The sequence below is a fragment of the Orycteropus afer genome, unplaced genomic scaffold (genome assembly GCF_000298275.1).
Source record: "Orycteropus afer afer isolate SDZICR_OR568_19922 unplaced genomic scaffold, OryAfe1.0 scaffold00099, whole genome shotgun sequence".
Taxonomy (NCBI): Eukaryota; Metazoa; Chordata; class Mammalia; order Tubulidentata; family Orycteropodidae; genus Orycteropus; species Orycteropus afer.
Window position 1 is genome coordinate 4,056,209 of NW_006921686.1, and position 17,806 is coordinate 4,074,014.

Sequence of the window (17,806 nt, forward strand, 5' to 3'; positions counted from 1 at the left end):
TCAGGGGCCGCCAGCCCTCAGCGGCGCCGAGGAGGGGGCCCGAGGGGCTGGCTCCGGCTCTGGGGGCTCTAGGACCCAGAGGGCCCGGTCCGCCAGCAGCTGGTAGAAGGGCTTCGGTGGGTCGCAGTCGTCCTCCTCACTGCTGGAGCGCTCCTTCTTCACGATGCGGTTGTGCTGGCGGCTGAAGCGGCGCGCCTTGACGCTGGGGGGAGATGGGGCCTCACTCACCCCCCAGGCATGGTGCAGCCCCCCACCCCTGGCCCCCAGTCTGTCCCCAGAAGTGACCAGGTCTGGGCTGAGAGAAGGCCAGGGTGTCAGCGCTCCCGGGCAACGGTCTGGGAAATGGGTCTCAGCTCTTTGCTGGGGTCCCACACTCTGTGAGGGTCTGCTGCAAACTGTGCATATGCACGTGACGTGTGTTTCTGGGGTAGATTTGGAAATGGGCGCGTGGCAGCTCTTTGAAGCTGATGCAGAGGAGAGGTTGGGGGGTCTGAGGAGGAGGGAAGAAGGCTGCCCTGGGAGCAGCAACTGCCCCTCCCCCATTACCCATATCCCCCACCCAGTCAACTTCAACCCGCCCCCAGTGCCATGAAGCTCGGGCTCTGCAAGTGGGAGCAGGATCAGGGGCTCAGGGAGGCCTCTCTGGGCCCCTGACAAACGCCCTCAGGCAGAGGTTTCTCACCAGTATGGCTTCCGTTCCTGCTGGGTCATCACCCGCCAGAGCTGGGCCAGCTCCTTGGTGGCAGCTGTGGACGCCGTCCCCGGACAGGCTCTGGGACAGGGAAGGGGAGGTGAGGAGAGGCCTGCAGAGCCCCTGGTTTGGGTGGAGGCAGTGTGATCACAGAGGGGGCCTGGCCCTGTTTGACCCACGGATTTCCACCTGAGAACTCAGGTCCTTCCTCTCCCTTCTGGTTCCCGTCCCACTAGGCACTCACTGGAGCGCAGGAATCAATGGCGGGCATGGAGTAGCTGTCTGCTCAAAGGGATGCCCGTGTCCCAGGGAGACAGTGCAGGGGACCTGCCTCCGCCCCTTTCCTGGTACCCAAACCACAAAGCCAGCTGCCCTGGAGTCAACTCTGACCCCTGGCGACCCCATGTCTGTCACAGTAGAACATCTTCAGTGGTTTAGGAAGAAGACCACCAGGACTTTCTTACAAGGCGCCTCTGGGTGGACTTTTGGTCAGCAACTGAGTGCGTTAGCCATCCGCCCCTCCCAGGGGCTGCCTCTGGTACCTGCACCTGGATTCCCCTGTGAGAGGACAGCTCTGTCCCCTGTGGATGGCCTAGAGGCACCTCCCACCCCCTGCCTGGCTCCCAGCTGGGTCAGGCCTGGCTGAGGGTGGGCATCAGACCCAATCAGAGTCAACCTCTAGAACTTTTGCTGGATGCCTTAGACACAAGGAGCTCTCTTTTCACCTGGTTGCTAGAGTGGCGGGCAGGATGGTAGCCTGATCCTGCCCCCAGCGAGGCACCCCACCCACAGCTAAGCATGAAGAGAACAGAGTTGAGAGAAGGGCAGACTCCAGGGAGCGTGGTAAGTGCCCAGGACCAGGCAGCTCTGAAGGTGGTGGACAGCTACCCCTCTAGTCCAGGTTATATGAGCAAATTCGTGTCCTTTTTCTCTGAGTCTGGGTGGGGTCTCACTGCCGACAGAGGACAGGTTCTGAGTGGTGCTGCGGGGCTGGGTTACACTCTGCGGGGAGCTGTGGCGAGGATGCCCGGCACATCCTTCCTCGGGGGCCTGTGAGTCGGACAGCAGTGGGCTGAGACATGGTGGGGGCTGGAGGACAGGCAGGGTGCTTGCCCGGGGCAGGGGCACCTTGCTCACCGGATGTACTGCTTCCGGTTCATCCTACAGAACATGATGAAGCCGTTGATACACTTTTTCTTCACGTGGGTGGGGCCGGGGGACTTCTTGCTCTCCTTGGTCTTCACGGGCCCTCTGCCTGCCCGGCCCTTCTTGGCTTTCCTCCCACTGGGTGGCAGGGCCAAGGCCTGCTGGGCGGGGGTCCAGGTGTAGTCATCATCTTCCTCGCTGGAGGACTGCGCGTCCTCGGGGTCCTCAGGGTCGGCCTGGGCATCCTGCGGGGGGAGAGAGGTGAGAGAGGGTGGGAGATGAGGACCAACCTAGGCACAGGCTGTCCCCTCTTACCTCTTGCTGCGTCCACAGGGACTCCGTCTTGGTGGTCTCAGAGTCTGGGCTGGACGGGGCCTTGCTGGTCTCGCTCAGGGAGAGGTAGCAGTGGTCGAGAGAGATGGAGGACTGGCACAGGCTGTGGGCCTCAGTGGGGTCTCCAGGGACCTCAGCTGGGGTGTCCTGGGGTGAAGGAGAAAGGTGGAGGGACACGAGTGGATATGAAGGTGTCCCTTCATCCCCCCATCCTGGGGACATAATGTTAGCATTAGCAATGGCACCGATTAAAGACCAGCACCAAAAAAAATGTGGTCCATACACACAATGGACTATTGCAATGCAACGGAACCACTGCTGTGGAGTCGGATCCGACGCATAGCAGCCCCTCCTTGGGTTTCCGAGGCAGTATCACTACGGAAGTAGATTGCCCAACCTTCTTCCCGGGGAGTGGTGGTGGGTTTGAACTGCCAGCCTTCTCATTACCAGTCAAGAGCCTTAGGCACTGCACCACCAGAGCTCCCCAACGGAATATTACACAGTCGTAAAGAGAAGTTAAGGAGCTCTGGTGATGCAGTGATTAAAGCACTCGGTTGCTAACCAAAAGGTCAGCTGTTTGAACCCACTAGCTGCTCCGAGGGAAAAAGATGAGGCAGTCTGCTTCCGTAAAGATTTACAGCCTCGGAAACCGTATGAGGAAGTTCTATTCTGTCTAAAGGGTCTCTGTGAGTTGGAATTGACTCTATGGCGATGTTTTATATTTTTTTTTTAAGAGAAATTAAGTCCCGGTGTATGCTGCCACGTGGATACATCTAGAAAACACCGTGTTGCGTGAAGTCAGTCTGTTGCAAAAGGACAAACGCTGTATGATCTCACTTACATCAAACAGGCAACTATACAGAGACTAGAGATGATCAGGGGTGACGGGGCAGAGGGAGGGGAAAGGGGAAGGTTTGGCTTAGGGGGCAGTGAAGTGATGTTAATGGTGGTGGAATGTGTGGATAAGGAGAGGGAGACTGGTGGTACGACTTGGGGAAGGTCATTGGTGTCACTGAAATGGACCTGGAGAAATTATGGAGATGGCACATGTTTCTTGTGTACATTTCACCACAATAATAATAATGATAATGACATCTTATCCCTACAGCCCCTCAGACATCCAAGCAGATGTTCGAAATGTCTCCTAGGAAACCAGCCTAAGGCACTTGACTGCTAACCAGAAGGCTGGCGGTTCAAACCCACCAGCCACTCCTCGGAGAGAAGATTGGGCAATCTACTTCCGTAGTGATACTGCCTCGGAAACCCAAGGAGGGGTCGCTATGAGTCGGGTTCGCCTCAACAGCAGTGAGTGAGTGAGTGGGTGAGATATTTCCTAGGGTGTCCCTGGATGGCACAAGTGGTTATGAGCTTAGCTGTTAACCAAAAGGTTGGTGGTGTGAATCCAGTCAGAGGCTCCTTGAAAGACAGACCTGGCAATCAATCTGCTTTGGAAACATTACTGAAAACCCTGGGAAGCCCAGTCCTACTCTGATGCCCGTGGGGTCACCAGGAGTCTCATGACTTGATGGGAACTGGCTGGTCGGCTGACAGCTGCCATCCATTCTGATTCTTTTCCCAGGCACCAGGTGATGCTGGGAGATGAGCAGGTGGGTGGATTTTGGGAGGAGGAGTGGATGCCGGAGTAAACGGATGGGGGAGTGCATGGGTGGAAGACCGTCAAAAGACTGAGGGGATGGAGGACAGAGCGAGTAGGTGAGGAACGTGTGTGGACAGGACGGGTGTCTGTGGGCAGAGTGGGTGGACGCCTACCTTGTTCTCTGGAGACTCAGGGCCTAAGTACGCTTCTTCAAAGAGAGCTGTCAGGGGGAGAGCAGAGGGGCCATTAGAACGCAAGTGTTCTCTCAAAGCACCGCCCCTCTGAGCCTGCCATCCCTGCTGGCCACAAGCCAGGGTGGCCCTCCTTGGTTTCCTGTATTGGGATCTTCTACTTAATGTCCCAATGTCCCCCACAGCCTGGCTCCTCTGGGGCATCTCCAACACCCTGTGTGGCTCCCAGAGCCCTTCTTGTGCCCCTACTGGCCTGTGACCGTGGACGTGAGTCTGGGAGCTCCGAGTCAGGGCCTGGGTCAAACTCACCCCTGGGAGTGAGGTGCACGGGCCTCCAGCCAGCTCTCGCGCTCACCTTGGGTCAGACTCTCTGTGCCGTCCTCCAGGATCTCCTTTGGCTGGAGCCTCCCCGGGGAGTGGAAGAGGGAGGGGCTGAGCCCCAGGACCTCCTCCGGGTAGGCTGTGGCACTCCAGTTCCTGGCTTGGGGAGGTCCCGAGGCCAGTGGGCTCCCTGTAAAGGAAGCATCCACTTGCAGATGTGGCCAGAGATTCCCCTGTCCCCAACACCGCGGCTGGCTGAAGGAGATGGTGCCAGATGGGAAAGGCGGCCATCAGCTAGCTCCCCAGTCTCAGGCCTGGGGACAGCCCATGATCAGCTTCATGCATTTCATTGTTATCATTCCCCACAAGCTGTTGCTCTTGGTTGCCAGCTAGTGGATTCCAGCTCACGGCAAAGCAACGCCATGTGTGCAGAGTAGGCCTGCTCCTGCTTTTGGAAGCAAATCAAAGTGCTTCTGGATGAATTAGAACTGCTGCCCTTTCTGCTAGTAGTTGAGAGCTTAGCTGTTTGCACCACTCAGTGCCTCCCTGTTGTTGTTGTTATGTGCCGTCAAGTTGAACCCGACTCATAGCGACCCCTCCTTGGGTTTCCGAGGCAGTATCACTATGGAAGTAGATTGCCCCGTCTTCCTTCCAAGGAGTGGCTGGTGGGTTTGAACCACCAGACTTCTGGTTAGCAGTCAAGTGCCTTAGGCACTATGCTACCAGAGTTCCCAATGCCTCCTTAGTAGAGGAAATTAAGAAACATGAAACCTGGCATTAATTACAGAAGGGGGAAAAAAAAAAAACATAATGTGCTAGATCTGATGGTTTGTAGTTTCTTGGAACTATGTGCTAAGAAAGGTTCTGTCTGGGCTCAACTGAGAGATGATTGATTAGTAATGTCTGTCTCAAGTAACAGTGGAGCAGTGACAGCAGGCAGGCTGTGCAGTTGCCATCCTTGTGCTCAGCAGGTGCCCACTCAGTGTTCCTCTTTCCGCCCTTAGAGGAAATCCTCAGAAGGAAGGGACAGAGACGCCCACCCCCTGACCAAGGTGGAAGAGAGAGAGATTCAATCACCATAGGGGCTGCCCTCCACGCTCCAGGCAGGAAGAAGCCAAGGGTCAGCACTGGGGGACTCCTTATCCACCTCCTCGTTGGAATCATAGACCACCAGCGTCTGCCTGCAAGGAGTGGAAGAGGCAGAGCCAGGGCCCTGGGCTGGGAGGTGCTGTGTGGTGGGGGTGAGCCATTCCCCGTGGGCCCCAGTGCGGCCCACTGTGAGCTCACACAGGGATTTCCTCTGTGCTGGGTCCTCATGGGGCGCTGGGGCCACAGCTCAATGGCCTGAGGCTCTGTCCTCAAGGGGCTTCAAGCCTTGGGAGGAGAGACAGCTTCCAAACAGGAGGACCACACAGGGGCAGGGCTGTGATGGATGGACTGGAGGAGGCCAGGTAGTGGGTGGGCAGGCAGTGAGAGGGCATCAGGAGGGGGCACATGTGCCAGGGGGGCAAGGGGAGCAGGCACTGTGGGAAGCAGGAGAGAGTGGCTCCTTTGTGGAAAGTGAATACCTGACTGTGAGATTTATGGGGGCAGGGCAGAGAGGGCTGGGGCCAGAGAAGAGGCTCAAATGCCAACGAAGATGTCCAGCCATCCCACTATGGGCACGAAGGAAGGGTCTGGAGCAAAGGACTGGAAGGTCAAGGGCTGTGGGTTGGCAAAGCCTCTCTGTGCCTGCTGAGGACAGGCTGGAGGGGGAGGGAGCAGGAGGCAGGAGGCCCTGAGGAGCTGCTGCTGTGTCCAGGGGACAGAAAGTCAGGCTATCCTACGAGGAGCTCGCACCATCCACACAGCCAGGCACGTGGGGGCCCTTGGGGCTGGGGGCACCCACAGAGGCTGCACATCGGCCTTTCTCGGTGCCCCTCCCTCAACCATCCCAACTACATGCCTCAGCTTCCCTCTCAGTGCCCTTGGAGTTCCCCTACCTGGGACGTGGCTGCGTCCGCTGAAGAAAAAGGATCCTCTCTGCATTATTCTGGACCCCACGGGCAATGCAACACTCATTTCCACAACAGCAGCCTAAGGGGCGGGTCAGGACGGTCACTCCTTGGACTGGGCCAAATTCCAGGGCTCCAGATGCAGGGGACAGGGAAGTGCCAGGGGCTGCCACAGCCTCTCCCTTCCCCCATCCTAGCCACAGCCCCAAGCTTAGAGGCCTCTGCAGGCCTCCCACTCAGAACCCCATATTCTTCTCAGAAGGTACAAGGAAGGTAAAATCCTAAGTGGAATGAATCATGATGACAATGACAATGAGGATGAGAGCAAAGACATAGTGTTCCCCATGTGCCAGCTGTTTAAGCCTTTTATGTATTATTCAGTAATCTGCTGCCCAAGGATACTGTTACCCCATTTTTACAGATAAGAAGACTGAGGCACTGAGAGATCAGGTTACTGGTCCAAGGCCACACAGAAGAGCCTGGGCTGGGTCAGGCATCCCTGGCAAGTCCGGGTCCCTCTGGGCAGTCAGTGTCTGGTGATTTATGGAGCCCCCTCACTGGCCCACGAGCTCGGTCACAGTTGTGTGTCCAGCACCTGCACGTGGCCTGGCACCAGGGGGATGCTCAGGAGTTGGGGCAGAATGAACAAATGGGGGACGAGCCTGACTGGAGGTCAGGGCCCCACTGCAACCTGCCCTCTTTCTCCTCAGCTCTCTGCTGGGTCCATCCATCCTCCCACCTCTCCAAGCTGGCACATGGGAGACTGTCCTCCCCCAAGAGGCTGCAGCCTCCTCCCCCATTCTGCAGCCTGATGTCTGTACACAAAGGTGACACGGATCCTGTCCCACCCTGACACCCACACCAGGACCTAAAATGCAAAGATCACTGAGAAAGAGGCAGTGAGCATTGTGAAGTGAGAGACAGCATCCACCAGGTTCACTGCTGTGTCCCCAGCATGTGTGCCATGCTGGGGACAGAGCAGCTGCCCACGGAGAAGGAGGGTGTAAACCAGTGACTGGAGTTAACAGTGAGGAAGGGCACCAACTGGAGAGGGTGCCGCGGCCGCTGGGCTCAGCCGTGTCCAGCGCTGTCGGCTTGGCTCTTCCTCCTTTCTTTCTGCCTCGAGGTGAGGACGCCGCGGCCCCGGGCTGTCTGCCAGGGGTGGTGTTCCTTCCTCTCTGATCTGGGTGTGGGGTCACCTTCTCCAGCTTGTTGAAGGCCAGACAGCGGCGAGGCTTCTGGGCCCGGGTCTGGTGTTCTGAGGGAGCCGAGAGACAGGTGTCACCAGATATGGCTCAGCTGGGGTCTTCTTTTTCCCTCGGCCTGACAACGTGTCCAAAACCTTCGCTTGGCCTTGTTATCCACTAGCCCTTCCTGGGTAAGCTCACCCAGCCGAATGCTTCCTCCACCGACCAGATGTGAGAATCACTTGGGGAGCTTTGAAAAAATACAGATGCCCAGGTTCTACCCCAGACCCATCAAAGCAGAATTCACAGTTGGGGGGCAAAGGCACAGGTCTTTTTCAAAGCACCCCAGAGGATTCAGCAGTGCAGCCCAGGATGGACACCACTGAGTAGGTCTGGCTCCCACTCTCAGGGTATGCAAATGGAGGCCCATAAAGGGTAAGGGACACAGAGCTGGTTAGCAGCAAGGCTGGGACCAGTCCTAGGACTCCTGACTCCCACATTTGAATCTTTCCACTATCGTACGCTCCCTGATGTCTTACGTGAACATAAAGACAATGAGTTGTAATAACAGTAGCAGCTTCTATTTGCTGAGCACTGACTGTGTGCCAAGCATAAAGTGGTACATACACCAAAACTAAGAACAGGTGTCGTCAAGTCAATTCTGATGACCTGGGGTAACCCCCATGTGTGCAGAGTAGAACTACTCCTTAGGGCCTTCAAGGAAGACCTTTCAGAAGCAGATTGCCAGGCCTTACTTCCAAGGCCCCTCTGGGTGGGTTCAAACCAACTCCCTTTCAGTCAGTGGCTGAAGCCTCAACCATCTGCACCACACAGCATCCTAGAGACAACCTGCGGTAGGGACCACGACATCCAGGCGGGAAGCGAAAGCTCAGAGGACAGAGACCTCCTGAAGCCTCAAAGGTCGTACGAGGCAGAGGCAGGAGCCGAACCCAGGCCCGTCTGACGAGGCCTCCCCAGGGTGGTGACAGCTCCCCTTTGACCCCACCTTGCCCCCACTGACAGCATGTACCTGACTTTTGGACCTGCTTCTTCTTCCGAGGTTTCTGGCAGGCTCCCTGGAGGCAAGACTTCTGAGAGCATGGGGAGCTGGACGGGGTGGAGTGTCTCTGACTTTCTGGGCCACCAGCGGGGTCCTCACTGGGCCCTGCACAGAGATGGGGAAGGAGACAGTACCCAGTCACACCCCCTGCACTGGGTGACTCTGTGGCCCGGATGGAGCCAGGACCAGCCTGGGGCTGCACAGCCAGGCAGCGCAGGTCCCGAGATGCAGCGCTGGAAACAGGCTCGCTGTGGCAGGGCCTCAGCCAAGAGCGGACCAGGCTCAGCACTTCCCAAATGGTTCTGTCTTCCTCCCTGCATACCGATTCCTCCTCCCACCTCCCGACCCAGTGAGGCCGTCAGGGCCCCCACCTGGGGCCGTTCTGGGCCTCTCCCTCAGGCCTCTCCATTTGTCCTCGCAAATTCTTCCACACTCGCCCGCTTGTGTCGCACTCTCAGCACAGCGCCAGATCGAGCCCCATCATCTCCCGTCTGCTCTTCTTCACGCCTCTGGCGTCTTACTTACTAACCCACCCTCCACACATGATGTCAGGAGACTTTCTAAGAAGGTAACTCTGATCCTGACTTCCCCTTGGTTTAAAATCCTCCAGGAATTTGTCTCTTCCTCATCATCACCTAGGCTCCATCACCAAGGACCTTCAGTCCTGCTGTTGTTGTGTGACTTGGAGTCGATTCCGACCAATGGTGAGCCCCTAGGACAGAGGAGAGCTGCCCCACAGGGTTTCCTGGGCTGCCATGTCTACGGGAGCAGATCGACAGGCTTCTCTCCTGCTGCTGGGTCCGAGGGTCCAATGTGTTGGTTCGCAGCCAAGTGTTGAACCGCTGTGCCATCAGGTCTCCTTCCTGTAGCCCTGGTCCCTGCTGAACCTCTCCAGCCTCGTCCTCATCTCCGACCACTCTGCCCATGTGTGTACTGGACACTCCAGTCACAACGGCGGCACCCAACATGCACAGTATGGATGCGTGGTATGGTCCAGGCACTGTGTTATGTTCTCTCCGTAGATTCATTCACTCCTCACAACAGACTCAAGGGAAGGACTCTTACCCTTCCCGTTTTGCAGGTGCCTCGGCAAAGCAGAGAGAGGTCAGCCTCCCAGAGGTTAAGTTTCTGAATCACGATCTGGCTCCTGAACCTGCCTGTCACCTCCAGCTACCCAGTCTCTCCAATTATACTTGATGACTTGCCTTCCCCAAACATCGCAAACATGCCTTCTCATGCCGGCACACACTCTCTCTCTGTGTATATGTAAAAATACAGCAATTTTACTTATTTGGTTGGTGTTGAGAATATACATAGGAAAATATAAACCATTTCAACAGTCTCAACATGTACAATTCAGTGACAGGGATTACATTCTTTGAATGGTACAACCATCCTCAACCTCTTTTCTGAGTTGTTCTTCCCCAATTAACATCAACTCACTGCCCCCTAATTTCCTATCTGAACTTTCAAGTTGCTGTTGTAAATTTGATCCTGTATAGATAGTTCTTAAAAGCCGTAATGCTCAAGGCAGGCATTATTTACTAATTTTGCAAAACTGTTGTTGAGTTTTAAGATGACTCCAGGGATATTTTTGGTTTAAGGTTTAAAGATGATCTCAGGGCAATTGTTTCAGGGGTTCATTCACCCTTCATGGCTCCAGGAAGTCTGGAGTCTACAAGAATTTGAAATTCTGTTCTGTGTTTTTCCCCCTTTTGATCAGGATTCCTCCATGGAATCTTTGATCAAAATGTTCAGTAATGGTAGTCGGGCACCATCCAGTTCTTCTGGTCTCATGGCAACGGAGGCAAGTTGTTCATGGAGTCAATTAGCCACACAGTCCATATCCTCCTTCTTCTACTCCCAACTCTCCTTTTCTCTCTGTTGGTCCAGGTGAATAGTGACTAATTATTGTGCCTTGGATGGCTGCTTGCAATCCTCTTCCTTCTCTTTCTGAGCATTTATTGGGTTTGGGTGAAATTTTATAGACCAAATTAGTTTTCCATTCAACAGCTTATACACATTTTGTTCCATGTCATTAGTTTCAGTCCCAGCCTGCACTCTCTTGTTCAGATCATTGCTCCTCTTTAGTAGGGTCCTACTGCTCTCAAAGGACTGGATTGCATCCCCTCAAAAAGCATATTGAAGTTCCAAACCCTTTATCTATGAATGTGACTTTGTTTGGAAAGACAGTCTTTGAAGATGTGATCAATTAAGTTAACATGAAATCATGCTGGTGTAGGGTGGGACCTAATCCAGTATGACTGGGGTCCTCATAAAACAGAAACAGAGACACAGACAGAGAGACACAGAGGGAAGACAGACATGAGAAGACAGAGATAGAGACTGGAGAGGCTGTCCCCACTAGCTGAGAAACAAAATCTCTAGGGCTGAGAGCTGGGAGAGACAAAGAAGGATCCTCCCCTAGAATCTTTGGAAAGAGCACAGCCTTGCTGACCCCCTAAATTTGGACTCTGGCCTCCAGAACTGTGAGGCAATACATTTCTGTGGTTTTCAACCATATTTCGCTGCAGCAGCCACAGGAAACTAATACAAAGGCCCAGCTCCCAGGTCCCTCCCTTGTGTCCTCCCAGTTCCCACAGCACTTTGCACCTTCCTACAACCTTCTTCCCTTTGTCAGGCTATGGAGGGCCCAACTTGTCTAAGTCACATGGTGTCCTGACAGCCAGGACAATGCTTGGCACACAGCAGGCACCAGGAGATGCTAACTGAGCTTACTTACCTGCAAGACCACCTTCCTGATCAGTGATGTGCAACTTGAGCAAGGCCGTAGTCACATCAACGTGTCTCTGGAGGTACTGAATATATTGCAGGACGTGCAGCAGAATCTCCTTCTGCCCTCAAAAGAAAGACAGGGGTGAGTACAAGAGCCAGGGCCCAAGACGAGTTGAGGTAGCTGGGCAGTGGAGATGGGAAGGGTCCAGAAGCCCACAATCCCCCACTTCAACAAGGCCTCAGTCAGCAGAGATGTTTCTGTTTGTCTGTTTAGTCCTCACCATGGCCCAGTGAGAAGGTGGTGACCCAAACCCAAACCAAACCCACTGCCATCGAGTTGATTCTGACTCATAGCGACCCTATAGGACAGAATAGAACTGCCTGCTTCCTAGGGTTTCCAAGGCTGTAATCTTCACACAGGACTCAAAATGAGAAGAAACAGCTGCATCAAGAATCAAAACATGGAGTTTAGGAAGTATGAATCTAGGAAAATTGAAAGTTGTAAAAAATGGAATGGAACACTTGAAGACTGATGTCCTAGGCATTAGTGAGCTGAAATGGACTGGTATTGGCTATTTCAAATTGGACAATTATATGGTCTACCGTGCTGGAGATGACAAACGGAAGAGAAATGGTGTCACATTCATTGTCAAAAAGAACATTTCAAGGTCTATCCTGCAGTACAATGCTGTCAGTGGTAGGCTAACATCCCTACACCTACAAGGAAGACCTGTTAATATGACTATTATTCAAATTAATGCGCCAACCATAAATGCCAAAGATTTCAGGAGGTGGCATATGACCAAGAACCAATGGTCCTGAAGGAAGAACTCCAAGCTGCGTTGAAGGCACTGGTGAAAAATAAGCTTCCAGGAATTAATGGAATACCACCTGAGATGTTTCAATAACACTACTGGAAGTGCTCATCCACCTATGTCAAGAAATGTGGAAGATAGCTACTTGATCAACTGATTGAAAAAGATCCATATTTGTGCCCAAAGAAAGGTGATCCAACAGAATGCAGATATTAACAACTAATATTATGAATATCACATCAAGTAAAATTTTGCTGAAGGTAATCGAACAATGGTTGCATCAGTACATCAAGAAGGGAATGCCACAAATTCAAGCTGGATTCCTAAGAGGATGTGGAACACGGGATATATCATTGCTGATGTCAGATGGATCTTAGTTGAAAGCACAGAATACCAGAAAGATATTTACCTGTGTTTTATTGACTATGCAAAGGCAGTCAACTATATGGATCATAAACAAATTATGGATAATACTGCAAAGAATGGGAATTCCAGAACAGTTAATGGTGCTCATGTGAAACCTGTACATAGACAAGAGGTAGTTGTCCAAACAGAACAAGGGTCACCGCCTGGCTTAAAATCAGGAAGGGTATGCATCAGGGTTGTATCCTTTCACTATACGTATTTAATCTGCACACTGAGCAAATAATCCAAGAAGCTGGACTACATGAAGAAGAATATGGCATCAGGATTGGAGGAAGACTCATTAGCAACCTGTGATATGCAGATGACACAATTTTTCTTGCTGAAAGTGAAGAGGACTTGAAGCACTTACTGATGAAAATCAAAGCCTACAGCCTTCAGTATGGATTACACTTCAACATAAAAGAAAACAAAAATCCTCACAACTGGACCAATAAACAACATCGTGATAAATGGAGGAAAGCTTGAAGTTGTCAGGGATTTCATTTTATTTGAATCCACAGTCAATTCCCATGGAAGCAGTAGTCAAGAAATCAAACGATGTATTGCATTGGGCAAATCTGCTGCAAAAGACCCTTTAGAGTGTTAAAAAGCAAAGATGTCACTTTGAGGACTAAGGTGTGCCTGACTCAAGCCATGGTATTTTCAATCGCCCCATATACATGTGAAAGCTGGCAAATGACTAAGGAAAACTAAAAAAGAATTGCTACATTTGAATTATGGTGTTGAGAAAGAATATTGAATATATCATGGGCTGCCAGAAGAACACACAAATCTGTCTTGGAAGAAGTGCAGCCGGAATGCTCTTGAGAAGTGAGGACAGTGGCACTTTGTCTTATGTGCTCTGGACATGGTCTCAGGAGGGACCAGTCCCTGGAGAAGGACATCATGCTTGGTGAAGTAGAGGGTCAGTAAAAAAGAGGAAGCCCCTCAACGAGATGGGCTGCCACAGCGGCTGCCACAATGGGCCCCCACAGAGCAACAATCATGATGATGGCACAGAACTGGGCAGTATTTCATCCCGTCGACTGTGGGGTCGCTATGAACTGCAACAGCCACAACAGCACGAAACAATCTGTAGAGAAGCGGACCACCACGCCTTTCTGCCACAGAGTGGCCGGTGGGACTGAAAAGCCAGCATTTCGGATAGCAGCCAAGCTCCTAACCACTGTGCCACCAGTTTCCTTAGATGGCAGTTGTTGTTGTTGTTGTTATATGCCGTCGAGTTGGCCCCGACTCATAGTGACCCCTCCTTGGGTTTCCGAGGCAGTATCACTACGGAAGTAGATTGCCCAACCTTCCTTCCGAGGAGTGGCTGGTGGGTTTGAACCGCCAGCCTTCTGGTTAGCAGTCAAGTGCCTTAGGCACTATGCTACCAGAGCTCCTAGATGGCAGTTACAGGGGAGGAAATGGAGACTCCGTGTGCTAAAGGGACTTGCCAGAGGGACAGAAAAGAAGTGTCAGAGCCGGGACCTGACTGCGGGTCTGCCTGCCTCCTGCTTGCATTTTTCTACACACGTGGCTTCTCACCCAGCCCTTGGCTGGAGCTGTGTTCTCTGTCTGGAAAGCCCTCCTCTTCTTCCACTACCACCCGCCCTGGCATACCCTGCTCTCAGCCTCAGCACAGGGGTGGTCCCTTTTGCAAACCTTCTCGCCTCCCCGGGCTTTCTGGCCTGGGCTGGGTTGTTAGTCCCTCCTCAGTATTGTAACATCCTGGGCCTGTTCCCACCAAGGCCTTGCCACATAGTTTTCTAATTATCACTTTATGTGCTGTTCTCGCCCATTGACCTTGAACTGCTCAAGGGTAGAGACTGAAGGTAATCGACTCCAAGTACACAGAATTGAGAGGTGGCTTAGCCTGTGGTTGCCAAGGAATGAGCCTCCTTTCTGGTACTAAGCATGATGTCACCTACCCAGCTGGCATCCAATCCCACATACCTACTGAGCCCCCACTGAGGGCCAGCTCTGTGGGGTGAACGAAACATACGTTTGTTTGGCTCCATGAGGCTTACAATCTAGCTAGGGCAGCAAACGTTAATAAACTCACAAAGGATAAAATTATCGACCTGTGATAAGTACTAGGATTAAGAGTATAAAAACAAGAAAAAAAAAAAAACACTGCTGTTGAGTCAATTCTGATTCATAGCGACCCTATAAAATAGAATAGAACTAACTGTCCCATAGGGTTTCCAAGGCTATATATACACTTTTACAGAAGCAAACTGTCTCATCTTTCTCCTGTAGAGCAGCTGGTGGGTTTGAACTGTCAACTGTTTGGTTACTAGTTGAATGCTCTAACCACTGAGCTACCAGAGTTCCTTTAGAGTGTAACAAAATAAACTCAACCAAACCCACTGCTATCAAGTCGATTCTGACTCATAGCGACCCCTATAGAGTTTCTAAGGCTGTAAATCTTCACAGAAGTGGACTGCTTCATCTTTCTTCCTCAGCGGCTGGTGGATTTGAAGCTCTGACTTTTTGCTTAGCAGCCCAATGCCTTAACTACAGTCTACCAGCGCTCCTTTACAGTATAACAGTTGTTGTTATGTGCTGTTGAGTCGGACCCGACTCATAGCGATCCCTCCTTGGGTTTCCAAGGCAGTATCACTACAGAAGTAGATTGCCCCATCTTCCTTCCCAGGAGTGGCTGGTGGGCTTGAACAGCCAGCCTTCTGGTTAGCAGTCAAGTGCTTTAGGCACTATGCTACCAGAGCTCCCCAGTATAACAGAGGAGCCCTAAATTAGACTGGCATGTCTGGAAAGGCCTCCCTGAAGAAACAATGTTTAAGTTGAAATCTATGAAAGGAGTGAACTTGGGGTAGGGGAGGAAGACCAGGGTTCCAGATTGAATTGCATCCCCTGAAAAAGATATGCTGAAGTTCTAACCAACCCCTGCACCTGTGCACATGACCTTGTTTGGGAACAGGGTCTTGGAAGGCGTTATCAGTCAGGTTAACGTGAGGTCACATTGGAGTGGGTGGATCTTAATGCTATATGACTGGTGTCTTTATAAAAGAGGAAGGGGCAGGGACACAGAGCAGAGAGGCCATGTAACACTCCACCTGCAAGTCAAGGAATGCCTGGACTACAAGACGCCAGGAGAGAGGCAAGCAGTCATTCTTCCTCAAAGCCTCAGAAGGAAGCAACAAGGCTGACACCCTGATCTCCTACTCCCAGCCTTAGGCCCATGAGACAATGACTTTCTGTTCTTATCAGCTGCCACCCAGGTTGTGGTGTTTTGTAATGGCAGCCGAGGAAACAAACACAGCCAGTAAATACTTTTAGACTTGAGCTGGGTCCCTAAAGAAATGATAACATACAGTTAGCCATCCCTGGGTGGTGCTCAGCTGGTAACCAAAAGGTTAGTGGTTCAAACCCGCCCAGCAGAACTGCAGAAGAAACAGGCCTGTCAATTGGCTTCCATAAAGCTCATAGCCCAGAAAACTCTAAGGAGCAATTCTACTCTGTAACACATGGGGTCTCCTATGTCAAATCACCAACAAAACTCAAACCAACATCAACACTCAGCTAGCGGTGATTTTCCAAACCTCAAAATCAGGGAACATACTCTCATGTACATGAAATTGTCCCATAAAATATGATACAGACAGTCACAGACTCACCCTGCACCACGAGGGGAGACTGACTACACTCTGACAAGGAATGCATGTGACACAGCCAAGTGAGCACTGGGTTTGAATGAGCCGGAGCCAACCTGCCACTTACTGGCTGTGGAACTGGAGCAAGTCATCTGACTTCATCAAGCCGGTGTTCTCATCTGTGCAACGGGAATGAGGGTACCGCCTGACTCAGAGGATTAGCAGTTAACAAACAAAGCAACCCATGGCCGTCAAGTCAGTTCCAACTCATGGCGCTCTCACGTGTAACAGAGTAGAACTGCTTCATAGGGTTTTCTGGGCTGTAATCTTTATGGAAGTAGATTGCCAGGCCTTTCTTCCCTGCCACCGCTGGATGGGTGTGAAGCGCCAACCTTCAGATTAACAGCCAAGAGCAAACTGTTTGAGCAAACCCTTTGAGCAGGGACCTGGATTATCAGTAAACCAAATCAAACCCAAACTCACTGCCATCAACTTGATTCCAATTCATAGCAACCCCCATAGGGTTTCCAAGGCTGTGAATCTTTACAGAAGCAGACTGCCTCATTTTTCTCTCATGGAGCAATTGGTGGGTTTGAACTGCTGACCTTTTGGTTAGGAGCCAGATACCTCACCACAGCACCAGCAGAGAATAAACCAAAACTCACTGCCATCGAGTTAGATCTGACTCATAGTGACCGCTCCTTGGGTTTCCAAAGCAGTATCACTACGGAAGTAGATTGCCCAACCTTCCTTCTGAGGAGTGGCTGGTGGGTTTGAACCGCCAGCCTTCTGGGTAGCAGTCATGTGCCTTAGGCATTATGCCACCAGAGAAAAAGTGTGTATGAAATCACCCCGGCCAGAGCTTATATATTAGTTGTCTAATATATAATTAGTCAGTGATTAAGTCTACCTTCACCAGGACTTTAAGGTGAGAAAACGTACAACTAGACCATGGGTTTTTCAAGAGCACATACTGTCATTTTCAGCTTAGTATCTCCAATACCAGGCACTCAGTGAACTGAAGTCTTTGTAAGCTGTGAAGTAATATGTAAATGTGACATATTAGTGTGAGTGTCAAAGTTTTATGTAGAAGACAATTGAGCACATTCCAGATTTCAAGACCCAAAAAGGCATTTTTGTCGATTCTGACTCATAGCCCTATAGGACAGAATAGAGTTGTCGCTTAGGATTTCCAACTTTGTAATCTTTTTGAAAGCAGACTGCCATCTTTCTCCCAGTGGTGGGTTCGAACTGCTGACCTTGAAGGGACACAGGCACTTTGACCACTGCACCATGAGGGCTCCTGATATCAAGACAGTTCAGTAATTGGTATTTCAGGAGGGTTAGCTTGGGGAACAAATTCCAACACCTTCAGAAGGTAGGAGGGACAGGTCCTGGAACTGTCTCAACAGAGGGGATGCATTCCCTTACTCAAAAAACAGAGTATCTAGTGACAGAGTGGTTGAAGGACAAGGACTTTTGAAACGAGACACGTTATTCCCTCTGCCCTTAACCAGCAGCTTCAGTTTCCTCACAGGTCCCTGGGTGGCACAAATCATCTGTGCTTGACTAAACGTTGCCAGTTCAAACACAACCAGTGCTGCCACGGAAGAAAGGCCTGGCAATCGGCTTTGGTGAAAATCACCGCCAAGAAAACCCTAATGAGCAGTTCTGCTCTGTAACATCTGGGGTCACCGTAAGTCAGAATCGACT

The 17,806-nt window shown here is 51.8% G+C and overlaps 1 protein-coding gene across 1 annotated transcript in view; it reads right to left on the bottom strand.

Annotated features, from left to right (window-relative positions):
* MEIOSIN (meiosis initiator) overlaps positions 1–17,806 on the bottom strand; it is a 31,051-nt gene continuing 13,245 nt past the window's right edge. Inside the window, exons 4-14 of the mRNA XM_042781242.1 lie at positions 11,264–11,375; positions 8,491–8,625; positions 7,319–7,531; positions 6,262–6,355; positions 5,357–5,460; positions 4,314–4,469; positions 3,941–3,987; positions 2,153–2,317; positions 1,829–2,082; positions 683–772; positions 1–202 (exon numbers count right to left, since the gene is read on the bottom strand). Of these exons, the coding sequence (XP_042637176.1) occupies positions 1–202; positions 683–772; positions 1,829–2,082; positions 2,153–2,317; positions 3,941–3,987; positions 4,314–4,469; positions 5,357–5,460; positions 6,262–6,355; positions 7,319–7,531; positions 8,491–8,625; positions 11,264–11,375 (1,572 nt within the window). The remainder of the gene's footprint in view (positions 203–682; positions 773–1,828; positions 2,083–2,152; positions 2,318–3,940; positions 3,988–4,313; positions 4,470–5,356; positions 5,461–6,261; positions 6,356–7,318; positions 7,532–8,490; positions 8,626–11,263; positions 11,376–17,806) is intronic.